The 26,575-nt window shown below is 34.4% G+C and overlaps 1 protein-coding gene across 1 annotated transcript in view; it reads left to right on the top strand.

Annotated features, from left to right (window-relative positions):
* Positions 1-26,575, top strand: part of LOC104463695 (autophagy-related protein 2 homolog B-like) — a gene marked incomplete at its 3' end in the record, with an annotated part of 34,678 nt that overhangs the window by 240 nt on the left and 7,863 nt on the right. The window contains 26 exon segments of the mRNA XM_010076122.1: positions 3,551-3,713; positions 5,565-5,717; positions 6,694-6,796; positions 7,531-7,693; positions 8,192-8,371; positions 9,146-9,242; positions 10,301-10,483; positions 11,104-11,258; positions 11,958-12,069; positions 12,228-12,489; positions 13,351-13,501; positions 14,045-14,137; positions 14,308-14,496; positions 15,353-15,626; positions 16,455-16,560; positions 17,614-17,806; positions 17,934-18,076; positions 19,227-19,384; positions 19,629-19,801; positions 20,107-20,257; positions 21,231-21,430; positions 22,240-22,320; positions 24,033-24,139; positions 24,407-24,499; positions 25,617-25,687; positions 26,502-26,575. The exon segment at positions 26,502-26,575 is cut by the window's right edge and continues 1 nt beyond it. Coding sequence (XP_010074424.1) covers positions 3,551-3,713; positions 5,565-5,717; positions 6,694-6,796; positions 7,531-7,693; positions 8,192-8,371; positions 9,146-9,242; positions 10,301-10,483; positions 11,104-11,258; positions 11,958-12,069; positions 12,228-12,489; positions 13,351-13,501; positions 14,045-14,137; positions 14,308-14,496; positions 15,353-15,626; positions 16,455-16,560; positions 17,614-17,806; positions 17,934-18,076; positions 19,227-19,384; positions 19,629-19,801; positions 20,107-20,257; positions 21,231-21,430; positions 22,240-22,320; positions 24,033-24,139; positions 24,407-24,499; positions 25,617-25,687; positions 26,502-26,575 — 3,828 coding nt within the window.

The following is a 26,575-nucleotide window of genomic DNA, read 5'->3' as shown; positions in this document are numbered from 1 at the left end:
CTGCCCACGGCTGCCACCCGCTTTATTTTCAGTACCCAGCCTCCTTTATGTAAAAAGTTACAACCATAATTAGCATTTCATCCGGGAAACTCTCCTCTGATATGCTAGCACTTAAAAAAAAAAAAAAAAAAAGGGGGCATTTATTACAGATGTTTTTCTAGCCATGCTTTGATTTAATTATTCTTAATTATGAGAAAGGAAACAAAAACTAAAAGAAGGCAATAGCTGCTGTGATATTTCAGGGAGGAGCTAGTGTAGCCCAAACTACTAGGAATTGCTGTTGTAGTTACTGAGGAGCATGTTTACTGATTGCTACTAGAGATGACAAAAACATAAAGTAATCCGTGTTGTATCTGTACTTTGTCTTAATCTTGGAACTGTCTTGGTTCACATTGACAGTGTTGTGCTGAGTTTAGTCCATGTAGATCTTTAAAACTTGTCCCCTAGTCTTGCAATGGTGAAAGTACTTGCTGACAAATGGCAAGCTGTTTTTAGCTGGAGTTTGCTTAACAGGTGGGGTGTCACGCTTTGAACCAACTGAAGCTTTTTTTCAGTCTTACTGTGTATGTTTATATATATATATCTGTGTGTATATACACACACATATGCATACTTCCAGCCTACTGTGTTAATCCAAAGGTCTGTGTTCATGTCTGTAATATTTTGTAAAGTTTCTTGGGTTAATTACCAATGTTACTCAACTCTACCTGCCAGTCAAGTGACTGTCATGACAAGCCTTAGGCACTGATGGGCGTCAGTCATTGACTTCCAGGGTGGCACAGATGATGAACTAGGTTCACAGAGTTATTGCTTTACAAAGTACTTTCAAAACACATTTTTTCTATACTATGTTTTGGTATGAGGCCATGCTGTTTACATTTTAAAATACTTGTGAATATGTGATGTTTTCAAATAATGCTTTTCCAGTTGTTTGTGTGGAAATATGTTTGAAAGCAGCAGGAGACAGACGTTTGCGGAAATGCTCAATATTACCAGTGTTTTAGTGGGGATTTTTTTGTTGTTTTCTTGTTTGTTTTCTTTTTTTCTGGCTGTGTCTGCAGGTTGTTTTCTGTGGCAGGCAGTAAGGCTGTCTCGCTCTAATTGAATTATTGTGCCCTCTAGTGGGTATCACAGCAGTCTTCGCTGGTCAGAGTGATATTATTTAAAATCTAAATACTTTGAAACAGCAGCGGTTACAGACCAGTGCTAAATGAACAGTTAATGATGTATACACAATGATTAAATGTATGTACAATGATGCTTAGGTTATCTTCTCCATTTCTAGATCAGCGTTTTTCTTTTTGGCTTGTAAACAATGACATGTTTGAAGTTCTCTGCACGTGACTTTCTCATGTATGACACATTGTGAAAACAGATGTCGCAGAAGTACTACAGGTCTTTTTTTTCCCCTTAGTCACTGTAAGCTTGTTCTCTCTGAATCACCAAGATCGCTATATTTTTATCTATTATCTTATCTGTTTTTATGGGTGCTTCTGTTCTTCATATTGTAGATATTTTGGCCAACATTGTATGTGTTCATAGACTATAGAGATACGTAGGAATACCTAGGGCTATTAGTGTAACCACATTGCCCCTTGGGACCTGGACTATTTAGAAAAATCAAAATGTAACCCATGATGTTTGTGGTTGTACTTTCGCTACTAGTATTACTGTGATTTCCAGCTGGAGACTTTCAGTCAGTAACGTGGGATCGAGTTCTGATGTGAAGACTGTGCTTCAGTTTTAAAATTAAACTTGGAGTGCTCTAATTGCTGTTTTCTAGGAACAGCTGGCTTGTTTATGAAGTAATTTAGCTACAAGAATACTTGATTTTTTTTCTTTTAGATAGTAAATTTCTGTTTCAAAATAATAAGGAATGTACTAAAATATACTAATTTTTATTGTCAAATAAGTTGGTAGCAAAAAGATGCCTGAGTCGGATCCATTCAAAATACGGTAACTAGCTTACTTCCCGCTATAGCAAATTATTTTGTAAAGGTTCAAATAATTTAAATGAGCCTGTGATATTTTTAAATATAGTTTTCATGCCAAGTATTTTTTTGCCTTATGTTATTAACACATATATAATTCTTAAATTTAGTTAAAAATAAAATTTTAATGTCACTCAATCTTAGTTGATTATTTGATTCTTAAAATAATTTCACAATAGAATTGTTTTAGGTTCTGTTTCTTTGAAGTTGATGTCTTTTTCTGTTGCTTGAGTGGACTTTGAAACAGAAACTAGAAAAGCTGAACATATAAGCAAACAAAATTCTAAAAGCAGACTTATGAAGGGCATAGGCAGAGCAACAAGTTAATATGATGGGAAAATTGCACCTGGAGACATAAGAATGAAAAATGTAATTTTCTGAAGACTTTTTTTTGTTAATTTTTTAAAAAACATTTTTCTATATAATTAGAACAACATTTTAAATATAATTAAAATGGAAAGCAACTTTCAAATATGTTTTTTTTTTAATTTTGTTGTTGAATTAATGCATTTTCCCAGGTAAAATCGGTGACCCTGTTCAACACAGGAAAGTCAAAACTACACTCCTTTTTGCCAGTTGAAGATTGTGTCCTAGTATTACATCACTAGTCTTTAGCAGGGTCTTGTATATATTAGAAGGTTGCACTCACTGAAATTGGTATGTGGTTTAGATGGTTTTTTATTTCATTAAAGCAGCTTAGATAGTTCTTGTTCAATAATTTAAGTTTCTACTAAATTTCTGAATCAGGCCAACCAACAAGGATTTGCAATTTTTTTTTAACCTAAGTGCAAAGAATATTTTTCCTCTGTGTGGATGTAATGAAAGCTATATAGTACAACAAGGCAGTCTTTTCTGAGGATTGTGGAAAGCTTCAAAACCACAGTTTACTTCTTTAGAGCTGGCGTTCCATTTTTCTCGTCAATTTCACTTTGTATGATACTGAGAACAACTTATCACTGGGTTAACTGAATGGTTTCTGTAGAATATTGGTCTGTCCACTGAGCTTTGGTTTTTAAATTAGTGCTGAACATTGAACACATTAAAATACGATTTAGAAATGGCAACTCTGTTATACAGCAGGAGGTGGCTATTTGGTTCTGTTGTTCCAGTGTCACAGAGAAATGCAAAATGAACATTACATTGAAAGTACATGTTAGTGAAATACTCTTGCCACAGACACTAGGTACTTCTTGCATTTTTATTGTCAGCCTGTTTTCGGCTTCAGGTATTGCCAGAGAAAGAATAAACTAACTTGTGTCAGTACTGCAGTATTGATAACAGTAAGACAGCAGATTTTTTTTTTTTTTTTTTGGTACTGTGCAAAAATACAGGTTATGCAGCTACAACAGAAAAATCTGTATTATGCTGAAAGCTGAGTAATAAATGTGAAACAAATTATGATGGAATCAAAATACTTGAAAGTAGCCAGTTTATTGTCTTTTGTCTATTGTATTGAGTATAGTTCATTTTCTGGTAGCCTCAATATGTTTTACTTGTTAAATGCAAAATTATGGATATGATATTATTATTATTATTAATATTTCATTCTCTTCTTCTAGTGTCTTAATGAGATCCTGGAGTCTGCAGACGCACCTCTGGAAGTCACAGATGGATTTATCCAGTCAATTTCCTTATCTGTTCCGTGGGGGTCGTTGCTACAAGATAACTGTGCATTAGAAGTAAAAGGATTAGAAATGGTCTTCAGGCCAAGACCAAGGCTTGGTAAGCTTATTTTTTAATTTTCAAAAAGGAAATTCTTTACAGTTTTTCAAGAGGCAAAAGTTACACTTGCTTTTGTCAGTTTTTAACCTTATTTGAAGTGCCATCTAAATGACATACGTTAATGATAGAGAATAAAAAGAAAAAATAAACTGTTAGTTGGTTATCAAGTGTTTCTCAATTGGTTGTTGTTCTGTTAAATAACTGTTAAATAACAGTAGGAGCATGATAAACATTTTATCTCTTCCTCCAAACAGTTTCAGACATATTGAAAGTAACACTGTGGAAAGGAGTTTTTGTTGCCTAGGGTTTTTGGGTGTTGCATGCCAAGTGCTGTTAGTCATCATTAGTAGCTGGCTACTAGATGGCAGTAGGATAACACAATAGCATAAGACTATGAGGGGGGGTTACACTGTGATTCTGGATTTCTTCATCAACTTTAGGGGAAAAGATGCATCTTCTTGTCTGTTTGGAGAACTATTACATTCTGATTGCTGTCACAGTCTGAGATGACTTTTAAGTACTCTGAATACTTAACTACCTTTGATTATAAAGCTGAGAGGATTGTCTGAGCTTTTCTAGCTTGCCTGTATCCATATGAATCTAGCTGATCTAGTTTAGACTGTCCTGGTGATAAATTTCCACTATCAAACCTTCATAAATTCTGTTAAGATGTGTTGTTATAGCGTATGTGGGACATTTAGTGCATTTTCAGTGTGTGGAATATTTAGAATGAAAGTCTGAATGGTTTTAATTTGTTTTGCTTTTTATAGTGTAGAGAAGATGGAAGAAAATGTTTCTCTAAATGCATCGTAAAGAAAAGAAAAAAATACATAAACCCTATTTTCCATCTCTTGAGAGTTACCTTAAGTAACTTTCTTATATATAATGTGGATTTCATTCTTATTTGTTTAACTGGAACTAAATTTTGAGCTATCTTACTTTCTAATGTAAGATTATTGCTTTGAAAGAATTGTAGTATTAGGAGGAAGCTTTATTTATTCACTTGCATCTGCTTAGTTCTCTTTGATGCACAGAGCTTTATAATACAGTAGAAAAAACCCATGATGCTGGTATCACACTTTTGTAGCCACATGGGTGTTTCCAGACCTGAATGCAAAACTGGGATGTTTTGCCAGTTTAACATGTTCGTGTTTCTGTTAGTTTTACTTCCGTTTGCCTACAGTAGAGTGTTATAGTTGAATTTGATTAACTTTTCTAATCTAGCTTTATGGTATTTGTTCACAATAGGCTTGGCATTAGCTGGTAGGAATGCACTGTCAATTAAGTTAATCTGCCTGCTAAAAGACTTGCTCAGCTTAATACGTGCTGTGCTGTTGGATTTAATTATGTTCTATTTGTTATGTCAGGTCTGTGTTAGATATTTAAAACATGTTCTAACATGCTAAGATAGCATCTTAAACCTTGTTTAGACTATCCCCATCTAGGATATGTTTCAAAAGGAACAAGAACATTAAAATAATTCTTTAAAAAAGGCAGTTATTTCCTTGATTTAATTTCACCGATTATGCCTATGAAATTATACTGGTATAATAAAAGTACTTGAGAAATTATTCACTGAAACCAGTGCTGAAGTTATACTAAATCCTGGTTTCATCTTGTTTATATTGTGTTTTCAAATACCAGAACCTTACCAATGCAATCTAAATAGTTTGAAGTAATTTTAAAGTAGTAAACTGTATAAAGAGAGATTGTAACTAAATTTTTTTTAAGTATAATTTCTTGCTAAGATGTTGAAACTTTTCTGGGTGTGCCAAATGTATTACTTTGTTGTGTCTTTATTGTTTCAAAATGTTCAGAGTCAAATTTATTAAGACTTCTCTTACTCCACAGCATCTGGGTCTGAGCCTATGTATTGGTCAAGTTTTATGACCAGTAGTATGCAGCTTGCAAAAGAGTGTCTTAGCCAAAAATTGACAGATGAACAAGGAGAAGGGTCCCAGCCTTTTGAAGGACTTGAGAAATTTGCAGAGACTATTGAAACAGGTATGAATTAATTACTGAGATCTGAATGAACATCTGAGGTTAAATCAGTTTGTGTTGTGTCTCTTTTACAAAATGGCATCTCATTTGCTGTAACCTGTCTCACAGGTAATGCTAACAAGTGAAAATTTGTAAAAGAAATAAGAAGGCAGGACAATTGATCTTGGTTTTGAAGGGGGAAAAAAAAGCCCATTTATTTACTAAAATACATGTGTATTTCCCTCTGTGGACAGGACAAACCCTACTTCAGGGCAAATTAGTGTTTGTTTACCAGAACAAATACAGCTAAATCAGTGCTTGAGTGATTGGTAAGATCCCTTAGTTTTGGAGGTGCCAATTTAGTTTGTCACACAAACTTAGCATTTTAGTGGTGATGCTCTTGAGGGAGAAAAAGAGAATGGTTTTTCAGCTTTTTTACACAAAGCTGACCTGTTATGATGTATATATCTCAGTAGTCACACCATGTTGTTAGAAGTAATTTAGAAACTGGTTTTTGTTGCTGTTGTTTTTAAGTGGAAGAAACTAAGGGCTCACGACCACGTTATGCAGTTGAGAACCTAGTGTTGAAATGTCTGAGCTAAGAGAAGTGTTTAAAATCAGATCTAGAAATAGAAGGTATTCAGCCAAAGCAGCATAGTGCTCTAGCAATGTTCAGGAGTTCAGACATGGTGCATAATGAAGCAGGTATTTTCTTTGAGGATCATCCACGCTGAGCTGTAGAACAACTTGCCTTGAGCTGTCAGTTGCTCAAATATCTATGCATTACAGGTCCATGGCATGGTGTGGATTAAATTAGACATTTAGTAGGAATTTACATTGTCACTTGATGTCTTGTTACATACTCACTTGATTATTTCAATTGAAATAAATTTTGAGAACTTAAACAAAAAGAAAGATCGTCTTGAATTGGCTATATAAGTAATTGTTGAGTAACTTGACTCAAATGTTTGCATGGTATCTTTTTGTTTTCTCATTTAAGTTCTAAGAAGAGTGAAGGTTACCTTTTTAGATACTGTTTTGCGAATAGAACATGTGCCAGAAAACTCTAAAAGTGGAACTGCACTTGAAATCAGAATCGAAAGGTAAAGAGATTTTGTTTTTTAAATCTGTGGGGTCTTTTTCTTAATGCACTTTTTTTGCCGTTTCCTGTACAATTTATTTTACCTATGCACACACATTCTTAGTATACAGTTAGACACTATCTCTTGAGCACCTTCTTATAATGGCAGTGAATGTTTTCTCCACTCAACTTCCACTTAACATGTCTAAGATAAACATTAACCATCAAATTAAAGTTTTACATTTTCCAAAGATAAGTTCCACTTCCACAATTAATGCATACCGTTTCTCAGAGTTCCGCAATCAAGGATATTATTGGCAGAGCAGGCCATCTCTTACTCCAAAGGGTTTTACTACCTTAACAGTTCCTCTTGTATATTGAAGCACTCAAAGTATTAGATGTCAGATTTTAAAAAAATTCAGATTCTGAAGCAAGAGTTGTGTGTGTCCTAATGGAAACGTTCATATAGAAGTGTTGGGTGGACTGCTTCACTTTGTGGTCAGATTTGACATAAGTACTAGGATAATACACTAGGGTATATTCACACTGGAATCATGTCACAGTTTTCCTGTGGTGTCCTGTAGAAAATGTAAGATTTCTACCCATTTCCAGAGAGTGGTGGTTTCTCCTTTCAGGACAGTCAGTGGCATTGTAAATAATATGAGGAAAGAGAGCATGTACAAACTTAGAGGCTAAATGTAAAGGTAACAATTTGCATGCACTTACCATCTTTATTTCGTTGCTTTTGTCTCCCAGAACTATGTACTGTGATGAAACTGCAGATGAGTGCTCTGGAATTAATGTACATCAACCCACAGCTTTTGCTCACAAGTTACTGCAGCTCTCAGGTGTCTCTTTCTTCTGGGATGAGTTTCCTGCATCAGCAAAGTCCTCCCCAGTGTGTTCAGCTACACAGCTGGTAAAATTAAATACATAATATAAGAATATAAATTGATGAAGGACAGACTATATTGTTACTCTTGTATATTAGATTAATTCTGAAGCATATAGGAGTTGAACTTTTACTTGAATCTGTGTTTGGTAAGTTTCATAATCACTTCCTGTTGATTTTGGGGAGAGGGAAGGAAACAGACTTTAGGACTGAGTAACATTTAGGATGTATTGTACTGGAATCTGTTTGCAACTTAAATGTGTAGAAGTCGTCTGCAATTCACTTGCAGAAACTTGATGCACTTTTTTGCAAAGGCCTGATGTTTCACATTTTACATGCCTTGTTTCTTTCACAGCTGTCAATGAATGTTTTTAGTGCCATTGTCAATTTTATATTTGTGTAAAATGCTCATTTGTGTGATAAGGTTATTTGAAATGCTTGGCTTGTTGTGTTTTGTGTGTGGTTTGGGTTTTTTTGGTAAAAAAAGGGATATATTCTTATTCCTTCCTCTGTAATGTTTTTAAGGCAACTGAACCAAAGCTTTCACCTAGCTGGAATCCAAAAATAATTTATGAACCACATCCCCAATTAACAAGGAACTTGCCAGAAATTACACCTTCTGACCCTGTACAGATCAGTAAGCTGATTGGTAGGATGGACTTGAGCCTAACATTAAAGCAAAATGAAGTACTTCCTGGAGCTAAGGTTAGTCATGCTTTCCTGGTCTTAATCATAACTAAATTAATAGTTACGTAGGATTTTATTTTTTCACTGCATACAAAAAATTATGAGATTCTCAAGGGGACAGAATCCGCTTAGTTTTGTTTTAGATTCTCTGTACTCACAACCGATATGTATGTGTAATAAGACATCATTACAGTGGCCAGACAAGTCAGTTGCACTCTGAACTCGGTTAAAGAAGATTTCCTGTATGGTAGAGAGACTGCATTTGTATATTGGAGTAACTCCTGAGAAACTTGTGTTTTCGTGAAACTCCTGCTGCTATTCATTTACCCTCTTTTCTTGTGACATTATGACTGACTTGGCCTGTGTATGTGTGGAATGCTTAACTGGTTGATTAAAATCACTTTGGTTTTAAAAGGCTGTACTTCAACAATTAAAAGTAAATCTTAAACAATTAATTAGGTTGCAGCATTATAAAACTAACACGAACATTTCTACTTTTGAACTTTTATGTTAAAATTTATAGTAAATAATGCCATATTTAAATGCTACTAGTTAAAACAATATTTTATTTGACTTTTACATAAAGGAAGCAAAACAGTTGAAAATAAAGCCCTATTGATTTTTAAAAGTGTGATTATATAAGTAAAATTGTGTAAATATATTGCCCTTGTCTCCGGTTTGAAAAACGTCTATTGACATGTCTTGTATAGTGCACTATATTCTACAGAAGCAGAAAGTTTCTTATGTCCAGCATTTTTTTTCTTTCTTTGTGTGTGTTTTAATTTTTTTCAGTTGGATGTAGATGGACAAATAGACTCTGTACATCTATTTCTGTCACCAAGGCAGGTGCATTTCCTGTTGGACATGTTAGCAGCTATTGCTGGACCAGGCAAGTGAACATTCTGTAAATGTTAAATGTGTATCATAGTGGACAAAAAATAAACTTTGCAAGATAAACAAGTTTTCTCAGTGGAAAAAAAAAATGTGATGGTAGATTATTATTAATTTCTATCTGATCTTAGGAGAATTTTTTGTAGCTGCTCTGAGTAGGACTATGATCAATTTATTTACTTCAGTTGCAAGTTGTACATGCTGGTAATGAAAATGTAGGTAACAAATAAGGCTTGACAAGTGACTGTATAGTAGGACAAGAGAGGAGGAGTTCAGGAGGCCAGAACAACTTTATTTTTTGTAGCTTCTGTTCTATGAGAGGGGCTTATCAGTCTCATTCCTTGTCTGCCCTTTACTTTAGTGACAGGCACAGAAAACATCGAACAGATACTAATTGAATTTGTCCATATTTACTAAGTAATGAACGTCAGTTTTGAGACTACTGCAGTAGCAGGATGAGGGTGTTTTGGTTTGTACCTCCCACCCCATCTACCAAATGTAACAACACTTTATTATTAGGATAGACAGCTAATCTTTTTGAAAAGATTTGTCAGGTCTGAGGTAGATGTTTAATATTCTTCTAGTGATACTGATATATTTGTTGTACTGGACTTGTTAGTTGTTTTTGGGTCACTGGAAAAACATTACATATAGTTTCCCGTATGCGTCATCTTCAAACCTTAAATTTTAATAATTCCTTAATAGTAAAACCTTTAAGAGATTGTATCCTTAGTCTCAAGAGCTGACTGGGAAGAGAAATATATGCTGATATTATATATGAACACATTTGCATATATGTCCTTAAAGTATTTTCTGCAGACTTGAAATTTATGAATACTAGGGAGAGAGTAATCTGTTTTGGACAAGTAAAATCTCCAAAACAACAAAGTGCATGTATATAGACATCTGATATACAACAGATAGGTGTATAGATATATACAGATGTGTATATATACAACAAGAACCGTTGCTTAATTTTTGGATTAATTTTTGAATTTTCTTTGGGATACTGGTAAGGAAATTACAGTGCACTTTCTGTCCTTTTTTTGAATTCAGAGAGCCTAAGCAGGATAGAATTGTCAAATAAAGATAGGAAGAACCGGCCAATGCAACAGGAAGATGAATATCGGATTCAGATGGAGCTGAAACGTTATTTAAGAAAAGAGTCTTTGTCTGCAGGAGCATCATCTGAGCAAAGCTTCTATGAGACAGAGAGTGCCAGAACGCCTTCTAGTCGTGGCAAGTATAAAAGATGATCCAACATAGCAAATAACCTGTTGTTAAGATTATTAAAAGATGAACAGTCAATTAATCTCTTACTGACTTTACATGAAAGTTCTTTTGATACTTGAATAATTATATGCTCTTAATTGTACTATTGAATAAAAAATTAATGCTTAGCTTAAGTACCAGGCTAGACTTGATTCAATATTTCATTAAAACTGTTCAGTAATCTGTATATTATTGTGCAACATGATAAATACACATGCAGTGTAACATCTTTTCAAATGCATGGTTGAGGGATTTAAATACAGAATAATAGTTACATTGCCCTGATATTTATATTTTTATTTGAATATCTTTTTGCAGATTATGTTTAATGTGAAAATATGAACTTTGATTTGTCAAAAGGAGAGTGTATGAATTTATAGAAATTATGTCAACTTGCCTTTTTTTTAATAAACTCTGTCCATAAATACTACTAGTTTCAGTGTCAAGAGAATTTGTAACTTCCTGTAAATAATATATTTAGCTGTTTATTCTGTCTAGCAGTTAGATTTCTGAACTTTCAAGTACATCTCTGTTGAAGGGGTTTTTTTATTAGAAAATAACTCTTGACTGTCTGTGGTTCATATTAGAAGAAGAAGTTTTCTTCTCAATGGCTGAAATGGACATGTCTCACAGCCTTTCCTCCCTTCCGCCTCTTGGAGACCCTCCAACTATGGATCTAGACTTGTCTTTAGCCAGTACATATACAAATACACCAGCAGGATCTCCACTGAGCACTACAGTGGTATAGTATTAACTACATTTAAAATCTTTTTGAAATTAACACTTTTGTCTGAAATTATTGCATAATTATTCTTTACTATCAAGAACTATTGCCAAATTCTAGGCCAACTGAAAATGTTTAGAGCTGATATTATTCCTTTTCTGCTATGGAAAGTTTCTCATCTGTTTGGCTACCAAGACAGAAACTTGAATTTATTTGTTTTCAAATGCCTTGAAGCTTATATAGAACACTTTATTTTATTTTCAATAACTGTGTGTTTGCCATCTGTGTTTTCTTTTAATATGGATTACACAGGCAATAACAATAAAAAGTACAAAGTTGTTGTATTACATTTTTCCTCAAACAACATAAAAATTGTGGTGTTGCTATCGCGATCTTTCCCAAATCTGTTATGAGCCTAATCCTTTGCTTGATGAAAGACAGGGAGAACAGTTGTGCTTTTTACAGAGAAACAAGAGAATATACGCTCATGGAGAGAGCAGCTTTAGTTTTAAAAATATGTCAGTGTAGATGATCATAGAATTAGAAAGCAAAGCCCAAAGTAAAGCATATCTACATTGTTTATTTGAGCACTACTATGCCATTAAATGGCATGCTGTTGATTGTTTATGCATGTATTTTCTTTTTGTTTCTTTATATTTGATCTAATGTCTTAACATCTGTTTGTCAAATTTAAGATCATATATATTTTTGTTTTAGCTTCAACCAACTTGGGGTGATTTTCTTGATCGTAACAAACAAGAACTACAACCTCCAAGAGGTTCTTCACTTACAGCCAACATGGTTCACCAGACTTCCTTAAGAAGGACATGTGAGTAAAAATATTGTTTTGCATTCTGCCACGTAGGTAATTCTGGAAATGAATTGTTATGCAGCAACTTGGTAAAAAAGAAATTAAAATTGAAAGTAAGATGATTTTATAAATGTGTTGTTTCTGAAAAATTACATGATCTTAATTTTGTATTTCAGCTATTCCATCCAGATCTGTTTCTGTGGATGAATCCAGACCTGAGCTTCTTTTTAGACTGGCAGTTGGAACTTTCTCAGTGTCTGTACTTCATATTGACCCTTTACCCCCACCTGAAAGTTCACTGAACCTTAACCCATTGACACCAATGGCTCGGGATTTCTTTACCCGAATAGAAAAGATTGAGCCCGTTAAGTTTTCAACAGAAGATTTTCTGTCCTTCCGAGAAGTATTTGCAGAAGCTTGTTCTCATGATCACCTTAGGTACAACTTTGCTTATTAATAAATATAATTAACAAAAATATCTTTTAAGTAAATTTGAGTAAAGTATGTTTATTTCCATGGGAGTTGTGTCACTTAATATTTGAATTGCATTATACTACTTTGTTAATTTCAAAATAGTGTTGAATTTTGACATCTGTTATCTATTTTTTTTCAATAAAAAGTGCATAAATGGTAAGATCAGCCTATCTCTTTTGAACAGTAGATGAATTAAACTAGATACAGCTTCTACCACAGAAATGTAGAGTCGAGAATCATTGAGTAAGTTATTTCTTTAGAAGTCTTATTTTATAGGACCATCTTTATTCCAGTATAGAGATTTCTTCTTGAAGGAACTTAAGGCTTTACTTATTGCAAAAATAGTGTATCAGAAGGGATAAAAAGTAAGTGTGAGCAAAATCATAAAGTTAGTCAACAGTCTTTTTTTCCAGAAGTTTTTACTGTCCCAATACAGTACATGAAGTAAAATATTTAAGGTTATATATATCTTTTCTTACCTTATGTATGTAATTTAGAATTCTTGAGGCATTTGACATTTTCATTGTCTACATAAGGATGTTAGATTCCCAGCTTTTGGAATTGCAACTTAGTTTAGGTGTCTAAAGTATTCTTCACAAATTTCTCTACACTGACCATTGTTGATTGTGTAACATAAGTGAGCTCCATTGTCTTTGTTGCTAAAGCTATAATCTGTTATAATTAGAATTGTTTCTTTTTGAAGAAATAATGGTGGTTTTAATAATTTTTAAAACTGCTGTAGTGATCCTTTTTTTACATGTTTAAATCTTGACTTTTCATAGTTTTTGTTGTTTTATGTTACTTTTCATAATTTTAATAATTCAGATTTATAGGTACTGGCATCAAAGTGTCTTATGAACAAAGACAAAGGACTGCCTCTCGAAGTTTTAGTACTGATTTATCCATTGGGAATATGGAGTTCCTGGAATGCCTTTTTTCTACTGATTCTCATTCCATTCAGCCTCACTATACGGAGGTATGTAAAAAATACAGGGAGTTCCATACAAAATAAGTGTTAATTGTATAACTGAGAATGATAGATTCTAAAATTGTTGTAATTCTAAAATTTTTTAATTTAATTATTTTTTTTCTAATATCTTATCGTTTTAAGATGCAGCTTGTATTTTAATTGCAAGCTCAAATAGTGAACCTGACTGCTGTCGTATCTGACAGGAATACCGTTAAGTAGCCAGAATTAATTAGTTTACTTCTCTTTTAAATATGCTTAACACAGTTTGTGAATTAGAGTAAATGTTTTTGAAAGACTAGCCAATGTAGTTGAAGAATGCAAAGGTTTATTTGGGTGATTATTCTTCCAGCAATTTAATGGTCAGAGACATCCAATAAAAAGGGGCTGAATAATTGGATTGAGTAAGTGGCTGGGCTGGGACTGTGTTTGCTGATTTGATTGTAGGGTTACTTACTGTCTGTTCTAGGTAAAATTTCATAAATATATTTTCCTGTGACAACTCTTTCCTCCTTATGTGTTAAGTAATTTTAACTCTGTTTTATTCTAAAGCTGCTGACCTTTCATTCTGAAGAAGGAAATGATTCTCATGCTGTACCATGCCTTCAGCTTCATTATAAGCATTCAGATAATAGAGGACCTCAGGTAAGGTGGGAGATTAAAACCACCTAGTTTCTGTATAATAGCTTTTGTCTAATTTTGTTAATTTTAACAGAAAGGTATATTTCCTGTAAAACAGAGAGTCTTTAACTCTCAGTTATTGTAATTTGTTTCACTGTATTAAGGATTTTAGTGCTTTTTCTTTTTCTTTGCAGGGTAGTCAAGGGAGACTCAGTTCTGTTCCACAGAAAGCAGAATTACAAATAAAGTTAAGTCCAGTGTTTTGTGAGGTGGATATTAGTATTGTAGACAGATTAAATTCCTTACTTCAACCACAGAAACTAACTGCAGTGGAGATGATGGCATCCCACATGTATGCTTCTTACAACAAGCACATAAGTCTGGTAAGTTGAAAGTGAAATTGATTAATAAATTTAACAGATTTTCTTTCAGGAGGAAGGCAGGATGGCACTAAGCCTGCGATTGCTAATTCTGATTGATTTGTGATGGTTGAGTTTCTCTGTTTGGTTTTTGTTTTTTAGTGGGGGGGGGCTTTTTTTGGTTTGTTTGCCTTTTTTTTTTTTTTTTTTTTTTCTTTTCTGATACCGAACAGTAGCCATCTGATCTAGATGCTCATTTAGACTCAGTGATCACATGCTTGATAACAGGCCTAAAGACAATGGTAGCTGCTTCATCAACTGCGTAAGTTCTCAGCTTCTGGCTAAAAGAGAAAAAAAAATTTCTATCGATATGGTTATGTCCTGAAAGCCTCGATTCTTTTCAATGATGGTCAGCAAGAAACTACAGCCAGAGGAGTTTTGAATGACACATCAGTGACAGGAGCTGGAAGATATGACTTCCTGAAAGGGCAAATACATGCATGATAGTAGTTCCTGTCTTCTCAACAACAGCATCTGAAAAAAAAAAAAAAAAATCTGAGACATGGTATTTCCTAACTGTGGCTGAATATTGTTTGGTACTCTCTAATTTAAGAGAAAAAAATACAAAGATAGGTATTTTTGAAAGATTGCTGACCTCTGCAAATACTTGACTTCTAACGAAGTAGAATATTGACAGCACCAATAATAGAGGAATGTCCTAAGAGTAATAATAATTGGTGCTAATATGTGTGTTTTGTGTGATATATGAAAAATTAATCTTTTTCATTTTTAGATTTTACATTATCAAAAGTTTCCTCATAGTAATTTTTAGTGCTATTTTCTCTAATTTAGATTTTTTTTCCTTTACTTTGTTTTTTAGCATAAAGCTTTTACTGAAGTTTTTCTGGATGATTCACATACTCCTGCAAACTGTAGAGTTTCAGTTCAAGTCACTGCCCCAGCATTAAATCTCTCTGTTCGCTTCCCAATACCTGACCTACGGTCAGATCAGGAAAGAGGACCATGGTTTAAGAAATCACTTCAGAAGGAAATTCTTCATCTTGAATTTACAGATATGGAATTTAAAACCGAGTTTGTAGGAGGGTCAACTCCAGAACAAGTTACGTTAGAACTTACCTTTAAAGAGCTAACTGGTAAGAATGTTAACATTACATTCAAATACACTCTTTTATTTTACCGGATATTACATATTTGAGACAAAGGTTCTCTCATATGGTTTAACAGAGGGAGTGTCTTTCCACTTGAATTTTGGAGCAGATTTAGTGCAGTTTGGTGTTTTGTTCTCAATATTGGTGTAAGTCAAAATAATACTACTAGGAGAGGCTAGTGTATGCAGGTGTAGTGCTTGCGTTCTTGTTCTAGATCTGAGCTACTATTTCTGTTGTTTTCTGTTATATTGTTATACCAGTTTGTTTCAATTTAGGGTATCTCTGGGATCTCTGTCATGGTGTTAGCGTAAGTTTTGTAGATTTGCAGGGGGATACCAAAGCTGTGCAAATAAAGAATCTCAAGTCTAGTTGGAAATAACAAGTGATGTGCTAACTGTCATTGAGAAAACGTTAATACTTTTATGCCTCTAATATCTTTCGAAGTAATAAATCTGTGAAACTTGTTTATATTTGCAGTCTTCTCTGCTGATTTGTCATTCCACGGCTGTGATGACATTTTGTCATTTTAAGGCTGTGATGTAATGCAGTGATGCTATAAATGTAAATGCAGATATCTATGCATTAGAAGCATCTGATTTTCTAACGGCTGCTAGCTAGAAGATAATGTGAATAATGTTGTTTGTCTCTAAAAATTTATATTTAATTTTTGGAGGAAAAGATGACAACATTTGCATAAGTACCTTAGTAATAGCATTGACAAATTAGCCTGTTGGACTCAAACGTGAGGAGTGTGCGATGTGAAGTTAGCAGTTGTCATTCCTGTGTTAGTTTTTTGAAAATCTTTCTATTCAGGTTCGTTTGAAGAAGATAGTGCAGAAGCACCCATAAAATTTTTTCAAGTGTCTGGTGGCGTAGATGGAGATATAACATCATCCTCAGATAATTTTGACTGGCCTCGGTAAAGTAATGTTTTATTTTTATTGTGAGTTATTTGAAATTTTATGAAGCATTGTTATTTTTTTAATTTTAATGCAGACTGCCTGTGTGGTAAATACTTTAAAATAATGTACAAAGAAAGAACATCTAGCTATTAAAAAGAACCCCAGACTTCTCCATTGATAATAATGCAAGATGGTTTTAGTGTAGATTTGTTTCTGCGTAGAGGAGTAAATTTCAGTGAAAGTTAGATGAATGGTTAGAGACTTGAAACTTTCTCACATTTTAGTGGGGTTTTTTTGTCACTTTACCTCTTCTCCTGCTTATATATTGAAGACTGAATACCAACCAACCAAACAAAACTCTGTCTAATTTTACTTCAAAAATATTAATATAAGCTGGTATAAAGCCATAACAGCAGTAATGGCAATTATATTGTGACTGAATTATTGCAGCTTATATCACGTGTAAGGCAATACAGTACTTCAGAGTTAATGAACAGACGGACCTAATAACTGTAGAATGTAATAAGATGTTTAAAGAGGCAATTTTAGATTTGCTGTGGAATTTGCCACATACATTTTTTCCCACTAAATTTAGTAGCTTCTTTGACAGCCTGTTTGTATGGACATTTTTTCAGCGTGTTTTTCTTTTATAACAGTACAAATAAATTTTTCTGTAACAGTGTGTACATGTAATATACCGTGTCATATAGCAGAACATTTTTTAACAGCTGTTGATGGTCTAGTGATAGAAGCATTATTTTGGGAGAGTGCTAGGTTTTTCTTAGGTCACCTAATGGAGTTCAAAAAAGCAGATACTAAACTTTTTGCCCGATGATTGATTGTTTTTCCATGTCCTTTGTGCCTATAAGTTTGGTGTTTTTCTTAATGGTATTATTGCTTTGTCTGCTAAAATACATTCTTGTCTAATAAAAAAAAAATCCCTAGTCTTTGAGCTGTTGAGTTTGTGTGTTTAATGGCTAGCTAGTAGAGCTAGGAGACATTACTGTGCATCAATATAAAAATTCTAAGCACCTCTAATGGCTTATTCTGCATAACTTCTCCAATGTCAGGATTGTGTTGAAAATAAACCCTCTGGCTGTGCACTCTATTCTGGAAAGGATAGCAGCTGAGGAGGAAGAAGGTGATAATAACTTTCAAGAGGAAGAAGAAGGAGGGTCTCATTCTTTGAAGGATGTCTGTGATATTAGAAGACCAGAGCCTTCTCCTTTTTCTTCTCGTAGGGTCATGTTTGAAAATGAAGAGGTACTATAAAATTTTGGCATTGCTTTGTGCTTATGCTAGACAATATTATCACAGTACTTTATATGTGTCTTCTGGCTTCCACTTGTGATTTTGTTTTTTACTTGAGAGGGATTTTTTTTTCTTTCAGATGGTGATGCCAGGAGATGTAGTTGAAATGACCGAGTTTCAAGATAAAACAATTAGCAATTCTCATTATGTACTGGAACTCATGTTACCAAATGTTCACTTAACGTTACCAAACAAAAGCTTTTATGAAAAACTTTACAATAGGCAAGTATGCTTATTGTTTTGCTTGGTTATCGTGACTTGTACTTTTAGTTCTGTATTCATTGTTGATACAAGCAATTGAATGAGCAACTATAGCAGGAATTCATTTATATAACATTTAAGTTCTTAGAAAAGTATACAAATATCCTTCCAAGTTAATATCACTCTGATAGATATCTGATCAGTGTCATAGTAGCCAGCTGCTAAAAAGCATTTGGCAGATTTTGTGAACAAAGGGTAAAGTTAAATAGTCTATTGCCTTCAGTGTATACTTTGTTCAGATCTTTGTTAGCAATGTTTCATTTTGCTCTAATCTTTCTGAATTTTCCTTTATAAGTAGATCATTGTACTTCAAAAACTGTTGCATTCAATGTTATTCTTTCCTTTTTATTCAGTGATTGTCCATGTAAAAATTAAGAGTCCACAAGGCAGGTGGAGGAAAAAACCTTAACAACCCAGTTTTGTAAGCCTTACAAAGGCTTACGAAAATGTAGAGAAAGTGAACCCAACTTACAGATAGGTTTTCAGCATTTATTTCTGTTAGTTTTCCATCTGAAAAATAAAGAAATATAGCTAGATTAAATCAATGAAAAAATAAGTATTATGCTACACATTAGCTACAGAAAGAGAGATGTTAATCTATTTTAGCCTGTCATAGGCATTACTTCATCTTCAAAGCATTTTTTCACTTCCAGAGTGTCAAAGCTGAATCTTTCATTGAATATTCTGTTGGTGTACTTTGTACTGGATGTCACGTATATCTTTACCCCAATAGACACAAACTCACTTGAAATCAAAAGAACTAGTGTTTCCTGCAACTTTGCCTGCAAATTGGTGGGATCGAAATAGGGTTTTGTCACCGCCCCTCCAACCTACTGAACTAATATATACCTACTAACAGAGGCTTTTGTGTTACTGTCAAATGTTAGACTTTGATATGTGTGTACCATAATTACAGGAAAAAATTATTTATTGCTTTTACTCGTGAATACATTATTCTTTCTTGTGCTCTTGAACTTTTTTTCCTCTTCCTTGTTTATGAAATCTGAAATCTGTTACATGAAGTCTGCAAAGGAAATATTGCTTGACTGAACTTACATTAAGTGGGAATAGAACCATATGTTTTGTATATTGATCATGTATTTCTTCCTAGGATCAGCAATGATTTATTGTTGTGGGAACCCACAGCTCCATCTCCTGTGGAAACATTTGAAAACCTTTCCTATGGTGTTGGACTATCTGTGGCCAGCCAGCTCATCAACACTTTCAGTAAAGACAGCTTTAGTCAATTTAAATCTGCAGTTCATTATGGTAATACACTTAATAAATCATCTAGAACTATAGTGATTTAAAAGCATAATTGGTTGAAGTGATTAAGTTGATAGTAGAAAGAATTTGCAAACTTATTTACTTAAACTGAGAAGAAAACATGTAGATTACTGTTTAATTAGGTAAAATACATGTGAAATTGAGTCACCTTACTGATGGAAAAACAGTGAGTTACTGGCATAACATGTGTACTAGCTAGAGAGTTGTTTTTCATTTTCTCTCTTAGATGACGAGAGTGGATCTGAGGAAGAAACACTACAGTATTATTCCACTGTTGATCCAAACTATCGTTCACGCAGAAGGAAAAAGCTTGACTCTCAGAATAAGAACTCGCAAAGCTTTCTGTCTGTTCTGCTGAATGTGACACATGGATTAGTGTCAATATTCACAGATGTAAAGGTGAGCCCATTGGGGCTGGAAAAAGTTGTTCTGTTGTTTTGACCATGGGATCCCCTTCATGCTCTATGTACTATTTTTGGAAGGAACAACTGTTTTTACCAGTAATTCTGCAATATTCATGCTATTGTACTCTAACTAGACAATAATGCAGTACAATGTTTTAGCAATTCTATTTGCTTTGCTTTATGTGAGAATAACTAAATGCAAGCGGGAAGGTATGTATTTCTAGTGTTATGTTAGTTTAGGCTATCTAACTGCAGCAAACCCAGCTAGGAATCATTTTATAATTTCTATTCTTCCTTCAGCATTATGATGGAAATACACTGGAAGGAAAATATGGCGAATTCTGGTTTGAGTTCAACGGTGGTTCGCTTTTCAGTGTGACTAAATATGAAGGCTTTGAGGACAGACATTATGTTTGTCTCCATTCTAACAGCCTCAATTTATATCATCAAGGTAGGGTGAGATTGAGGTGGCTTTGGGACTACATTTGAAATGAGATAAGCTTTAAGTTTTTTTGGAGAAATGCTGTCTTTTTTTCCTTTTTTTTTCTTTTTCTTTTCTCTGATAGTATATAATTTGGCACAGTAGATCTAGTTCATGGCTAGTGCTTCTAAGTGCTACAGTGATACAACTTCATGATAACTGTATATACTTGTTACAGTTAATATAACTGTATATACTTGTTACAGTTTAGATCAAACTTTGGCTAGTGCTTCTAAGTGCTACAGTGATACAACTTCATGATAACTGTATATACTTGTTACAGTTAATACAACTATATACTTGTTACAGTTTAGCTCAAACTTTGCGTGGCAGCTGCTGGTCTTTAAAGATACGGTGGTCCTCTGGCAAATTAGCTGTACAGTCTGTTCTTTATTATGAAAGTATATGCTTCCTAGATGTTATTGGTTATTTAGTTTAAAAAGGTACAGGTTACCACCGGTAACCTGAATATTTCGTAGGTAGCTAATTGTAGTCAGCAGGTGAAGAATTTTAAGTTGACTGTGTAGTTTGTATGGCTGGTAACCCCCGTGTAGTTAAACCTTTTAAGTTTTTCCCCTCAAATGTGTCTGAATCAGTGATGGTCAAGTTCATGGATTTTCAGTGTAAGGCTTAATTATTGGGTGTTCAGAGGTTAACCTGGCACCATCTCATAAAATGAAAAGGAGAGACATATTCCTATGTCCATGCAACCTGTGGGAGATTTGTGCTTTATTTCAACTTTGCCGTTTTGTTGGGCAAATAAAAAAACAAACACTGGATTACCTGTAACCTCCCCTTCACAATTTTTAGTTGACAGTGTGCAAGGCTAGCTTTGGTAATTAAAATAATTTTAAAGGCATCAAGCCTAAAAAGGATTTTCTTTAATTCTTCATCAGTAAGAGCTTTGAAGCAGGAAGTAACTCATTCTAAAATCTCTTTGCAGGTATGGTAGATGGGATTGTCCCTTCCTCTGAAGTACGACTGCCCAGCACGATACGTCCCCATTGGTTGGAACCTACTATTTGTTTTTCTGAAGAAGATAGTCTTAGTAGGACTACTTCAGAGGGTGCAGGAGTGGATTGTCCAAGTATGCTGACTGTTGCAGTCAAAATACAATCAGATAAAATAGAGAGCAATACAAAGGTTTGCGTTTTCAAAATTTTATAAATTATTTGAGTTATCTCAGTTTATATGGAAGCATCCAAATGTGGGGTTACAAGGGTTATAGATGAAGAAACCATACCACTCTGAGCCATTCATCATCAAACTATAATTTTCTGTTAGAATCTTCTGGGTGGATTGTGAAATTTAAGTATCAGCATAATTTACTAATTCTTCTAATGCTTCACTTTACTGATCACACTTGGCCTGTTGACCTTTTTCTTGTTTGGTTTAGTTTTAATCATCATCTAATAGGCAGCCTTTGTTTACCTGTATGGAATGCCACTGGGAAATGAGTGTTACTTTTGGCTTTGCCAGTAGCATTTATTAGCATGGATAAAAGATGACTGCTTAGCTGGCATAGTGGTGACGAACAGGTTGGTAGAGTTATCTAGAGAAGAAGGAATCTGCAGGCCAGCACAATGTTATGGGAGCTCAATTGACATATATTTGAACTGCATAAGAAGGAACTACAATGAGTTGGTACTTCATGGTAATTCCTGGTGAATCCTAGAATGAATGAACGAACAGGTAGCCTTCCTTCCTACCACCACCACAAAATTGTCACTTCTAAACAATCCTGTTAAAAAAAATTATTAGACTGTATTAGACAGAGTTTCTGTATTAGGAAGCAAGGGTTTTTTTTTAGTGTTTAATCGTGGCCCAGTCCTTTCTTGATTTCTGGACACTTGGAGATTCTGGTAGGAGAGGGGTGACTCTGTTTCATAATCTAGATGTTAAATAGTTGCATGTATTTCATGTAAACTAACTCCTGCAACTTTCTTGTGCAGGAATTTCTGGTTGCTGTTGGACTAAGAGGAGCCACCCTTCAGCACAGAGTACTGCCTTCAGGTTTAAGCTGGCATGAACAGGTCAGATTGCTACAGTTTTCTCAACTACATCTTCAGTTTCAGTCTTGCTGCTTTAACAACTGCTTTAAGTATCAAACTAAACCATGATGGAAAATCTTTGTGTTAGGCTGTGTCTTATTATCTTTCCCTGATCTTGAAAGTGTTATTATTTACTTTCTTGTCTTTGAGACCACTGACAGACTCTTAATTCCTTACCTATGTATTCGTTTGCTACAGTTCCTCTCATCCTAAATCTCTGTCCACAATATGTCAGGGAGGTTCTGGTTTTTTTTGCCTCATGGGTTTGAGTTTTTTGTATGTGTGGTTTTGTTCTTTTTTTAAAGTTCAGATGGAAAATCTCAGTAGTCCAATGCTATCCAAGTACTTAGATAATCCTTGACTTAAAAAAACACCTTCAAAACAAATGCACTACTTGCACTGAAAGCATTTCAGTATTTTCCCCTTCTGGTCACTTTATTCCTCAAGTCCTCTTTCTCCCTTATCTATTTCCTGTTTTACATAATTCGAATAGCAGTAATGGAGAATAAGACTTTGGGGAAGTAGTAAGCAGCAGTTTACATAAAGACTTGTAATGCAAACTTCTGAATTAAAAGGGTTGTACTGATAGGTGTGGATGCAGGGTATAGCATAGCAGACAGGGCTAGAGACCCTTGATCTGAAAGCTGTGTGTAAACATGCATGAGCTAGGGCACGCCATTAGCACAGCAGCAGCATGGTTGCATGTATTTGCGTGTACTTACACCATACTGGATTACAGATAGTAAACCTTGATATTCAAGCTTATCCTGCCTATCTTCCAGCATGTATGGTATGCTTATTTTTACATGCATTTATTGTATAACTGCATGGAGCTGAACTTAGTGCTTTTGACTCTGCAGTGTCATTACCTTCTTATCAGCATGGTACTCCTATGTGTTCATGTGTCCTGTTTTACACTGTGTTGCTTATTTGCTTTGTGAATTTTTTGCTTAATTAACACTGCCTGTAATGCACTTGGGAATCTTTTTTGGAGGGGGATGGGGAAAATAAAAAATTGGCCAAAGAGAGGTAGGTAGAGGAAATGATTGAAAGGCTAGCAATGTTAGTATGCCCCAGGCTTGGAACAATTTAAGAACTTTTATAGTGTAATGCATTTGAGAGATAACTACGACAGGTCTTAAAGAGGAGGATAGGAGTTAATTTTATGCAGTAATATGTGAAAAAGCAGTGTATACAGTGCATGTGCACTTGTTTCTGAGTCTGAGCATATTTCCCACCCCTCTCCAAAGAAAAAGAAAGATAACTTGAAGATAACTTTAACAGTGTACTACAAGAAAAGTTGGCTTTTCAGATAAAGAGAGCAAAGAAAATACTAACACTGTAGTAACAACTGCAAAGAATGATGAGTGAGACTGTATTTGGGAAACGCTTTAAAAGTGGATTGTGAGGCATTGCACAAGCAGCCACTTAGGTTTCTGTGTATTGGTCTTTTCCATCCTTTGAGACTGCAGTTTGGATGTTGTATTTTTTGCCCTGTTTACATTCTGTGCTTTTCTATGTTCAGATACTGTGTAAGCACCCTTAAACATCTGAGATTATTCACTCCCTTTTCTTCCTACTAATCAAACATTTTATTGTCATACCTGTTACAGATTTTCTCTTTTCTAGTGCATGTTTGTTCATTAATTCAACAGATCTTGAAGAATTATAATAATATGTTTGTAATTTTTTAGATTTTATATTTTTTGAATATTTCTGATGAGCCTGTTCTGGGATATAATCCTCCAGCTACGATTACAACATTTCATGTACATCTGTGGAGTTGTGCTCTTGATTACAGGTAAGTAAAATGCAAGTGTATGCCACTTGGTGGCACTGCAGCTATATGTTTATTCTTTAGGAACATTTGAATTTGCATATTGTAAAGAATATTTATTTAGGCTTGTTTGGAAAAAGTACTTAACAGAAGTCCCTTAAACTGTAAGCAATTTAAAGTAGGATAAGCACTTGCCTAGGCCTGGGAAGGTCTAGTTAGGTCTAGAAGACTTTGATTGTGCTTCTAATTTGGTACAGAGTATTAATTATTTTTTTTCCTATTTGTTGTTAGGCCCTTGTTTTTGCCAGTCAGATCTCTGCTTACTGTTGAAACTTTCAGCATTTCCAGCAGTGTTGCAGTAGATAAATCATCTTCTACTCTCAGGTATAATTTAAGTGATTGTGAAACATGGAAGCTCCTGTAAAACTTGTAATGCCTGTCTGCTTTTTTGACCTAGGAAGCATTCGTGTTGTGTAAAGGGTGAGTGTCAGGAGGATGGAGCCAGACTCTTCTCTGTGATATCCAGTGATAGGACAAGGGGCAATGGGTTCAAGCTGGAACATAGGAGGTTCCACTTGAATATGAGGAAAAACTTCTTTACGGTGAGGGTGACAGAGCACTGGAACAGGCTGCCCAGAGAGGTTGTGGAGTCTCCTTCTCTGGAGACATTCAAAGCCCGCCTGGATGCATTCCTGTGTGATCTGATCTAGGTGTCCTGCTCCGGCAGGGGGATTGGACTAGATGATCTCTTGAGGTCCCTTCCAATCTCTAACACTCTGTGAAGATCACACTGGTTTGCATCTTTTGGAATACACTTTGATCATGTGTAATCCTTCTGTTTTATTAGGTTAAACAATTATTTGTTTTAGTTGGATTGCTTTCTTTAACACCTAGCAATTCTGCGATTTTTAATATGGTTGAAAGATGTCCTGAAATTAAATTGTGTCAATTTTGTTAATTAATAGCACCTTAAGTTTTCTTAAAGATTTGTTATTTGGATACAGTATATTAATTAAGGAAATTTTTAGTGATTACTGGACATCTCTGTAACTTCTAAATAATTTTTCTTGCAACTTTAGTTGAACATTCGTTCTGTTATACTTGTTCTGATGTGAAACATCTGCTAAGTTGCTTGTTTGTATTGTTAAAACTTTATAAATGACCTTTGAAACAAATACACCTGTTAGTTTACTAAAAAGAAAAAAAAGGCAAAAAAAGGAAATAAGTGTTAGTTATGTATGCGAAAAGCATAACTTTTCATGCTAGGAAGGTTCAAATATATAAATTGAAATGCAAATAAAATATAATAAGTGATGGGGAAAATATCTTGCAGTGGTTAATTACCAATGGAATTGGAAATTATGAAAGGTTAAAGTGAAGAGTTTGGAGTTAAGATATGCTATATATATTTGTGTTCTTAAATATTTTTTCTATACTAATTTATTTGGTGAATTACACAGCATTTCTCTAGCATGTTTTTAATATTTTTTTATTTTTTTAGAATAATTTTAGATGAAGCTGCTTTGCATCTGTCTGACAAGTGCAACACTGTTGTGGTGAACCTCCATAGAGGTAAGGATGTTTTAGATGTGACTAATGAATTGCAGAGCCTAAAGAAACAAAATTGCAGGCATATTCAGCATTTATAAAGGTTATTGAAGAAGAGGTCTGAGGAGATGAGGAGCAGCAAGTTGAATATGAATGAATAATGCAGTGTTAATGAAAATTTGAGTGCTCTAGTTTGGATTTGTTTGGTATGTTTGGATTTGTTTGGTATGTCAGAGAACATCAATTTGTAAGTCCTTTGTCTTGTTACAGTTCTGTAATGGGTATTTGAAAAAAGTGTATTTTTAAAAATCTGGAGTTGGCACAGAAAGAAATCTTTATAGAAGGAGATCGCATTTTCTGAGATATATGTTCTGAATGGTTGAACTTGAAATTTGTTATATGGCACAGAGTTCTAGGTTCTGAAAAGAATGATACCACCTGGCTTGCTCTTATTGATACAGTAACAGCCTTTAAAGACTGAAGAACACTGCTAGGATGCTTAGTCACCCAACTTCTGTGTGCCTGTGCTTCTCTACCTCACACAGATGGGATGAGGATAAATATCTTAAAAGATTACACTGCACACAGATGGTGGCAGTGGGAGTGATATATTGGATTGAAAAGATTTGAGTTCTTGATCTGAGTAGCTGAAACTTGATCTCTAGAGTTCAATCCTCATAAAAGAAGGAAATGCAGCGGTATAAAAGGTTTTGATAAAAAAGATCCCATTTTATGCTCATGCTATTTCTAATGGTTTAATAACCAAAAATACATAGTCAGGATGTTTTTTTTTAATGAAGTCTTAATTTTTTTTTAATTATTATTCATTGTCTTTCAGATTATGTTCGTGTTATGGATATGGGACTGCTGGAACTAACCATTACAACGGTAAAATCTGATTCGGATGGGGAA

This window comes from Pterocles gutturalis, unplaced genomic scaffold (assembly GCF_000699245.1).
Source record: "Pterocles gutturalis isolate BGI_N339 unplaced genomic scaffold, ASM69924v1 scaffold13143, whole genome shotgun sequence".
Classification (NCBI taxonomy): Eukaryota; Metazoa; Chordata; class Aves; order Pterocliformes; family Pteroclidae; genus Pterocles; species Pterocles gutturalis.
This window is presented reverse-complemented; position numbering and strand designations above follow the sequence as displayed.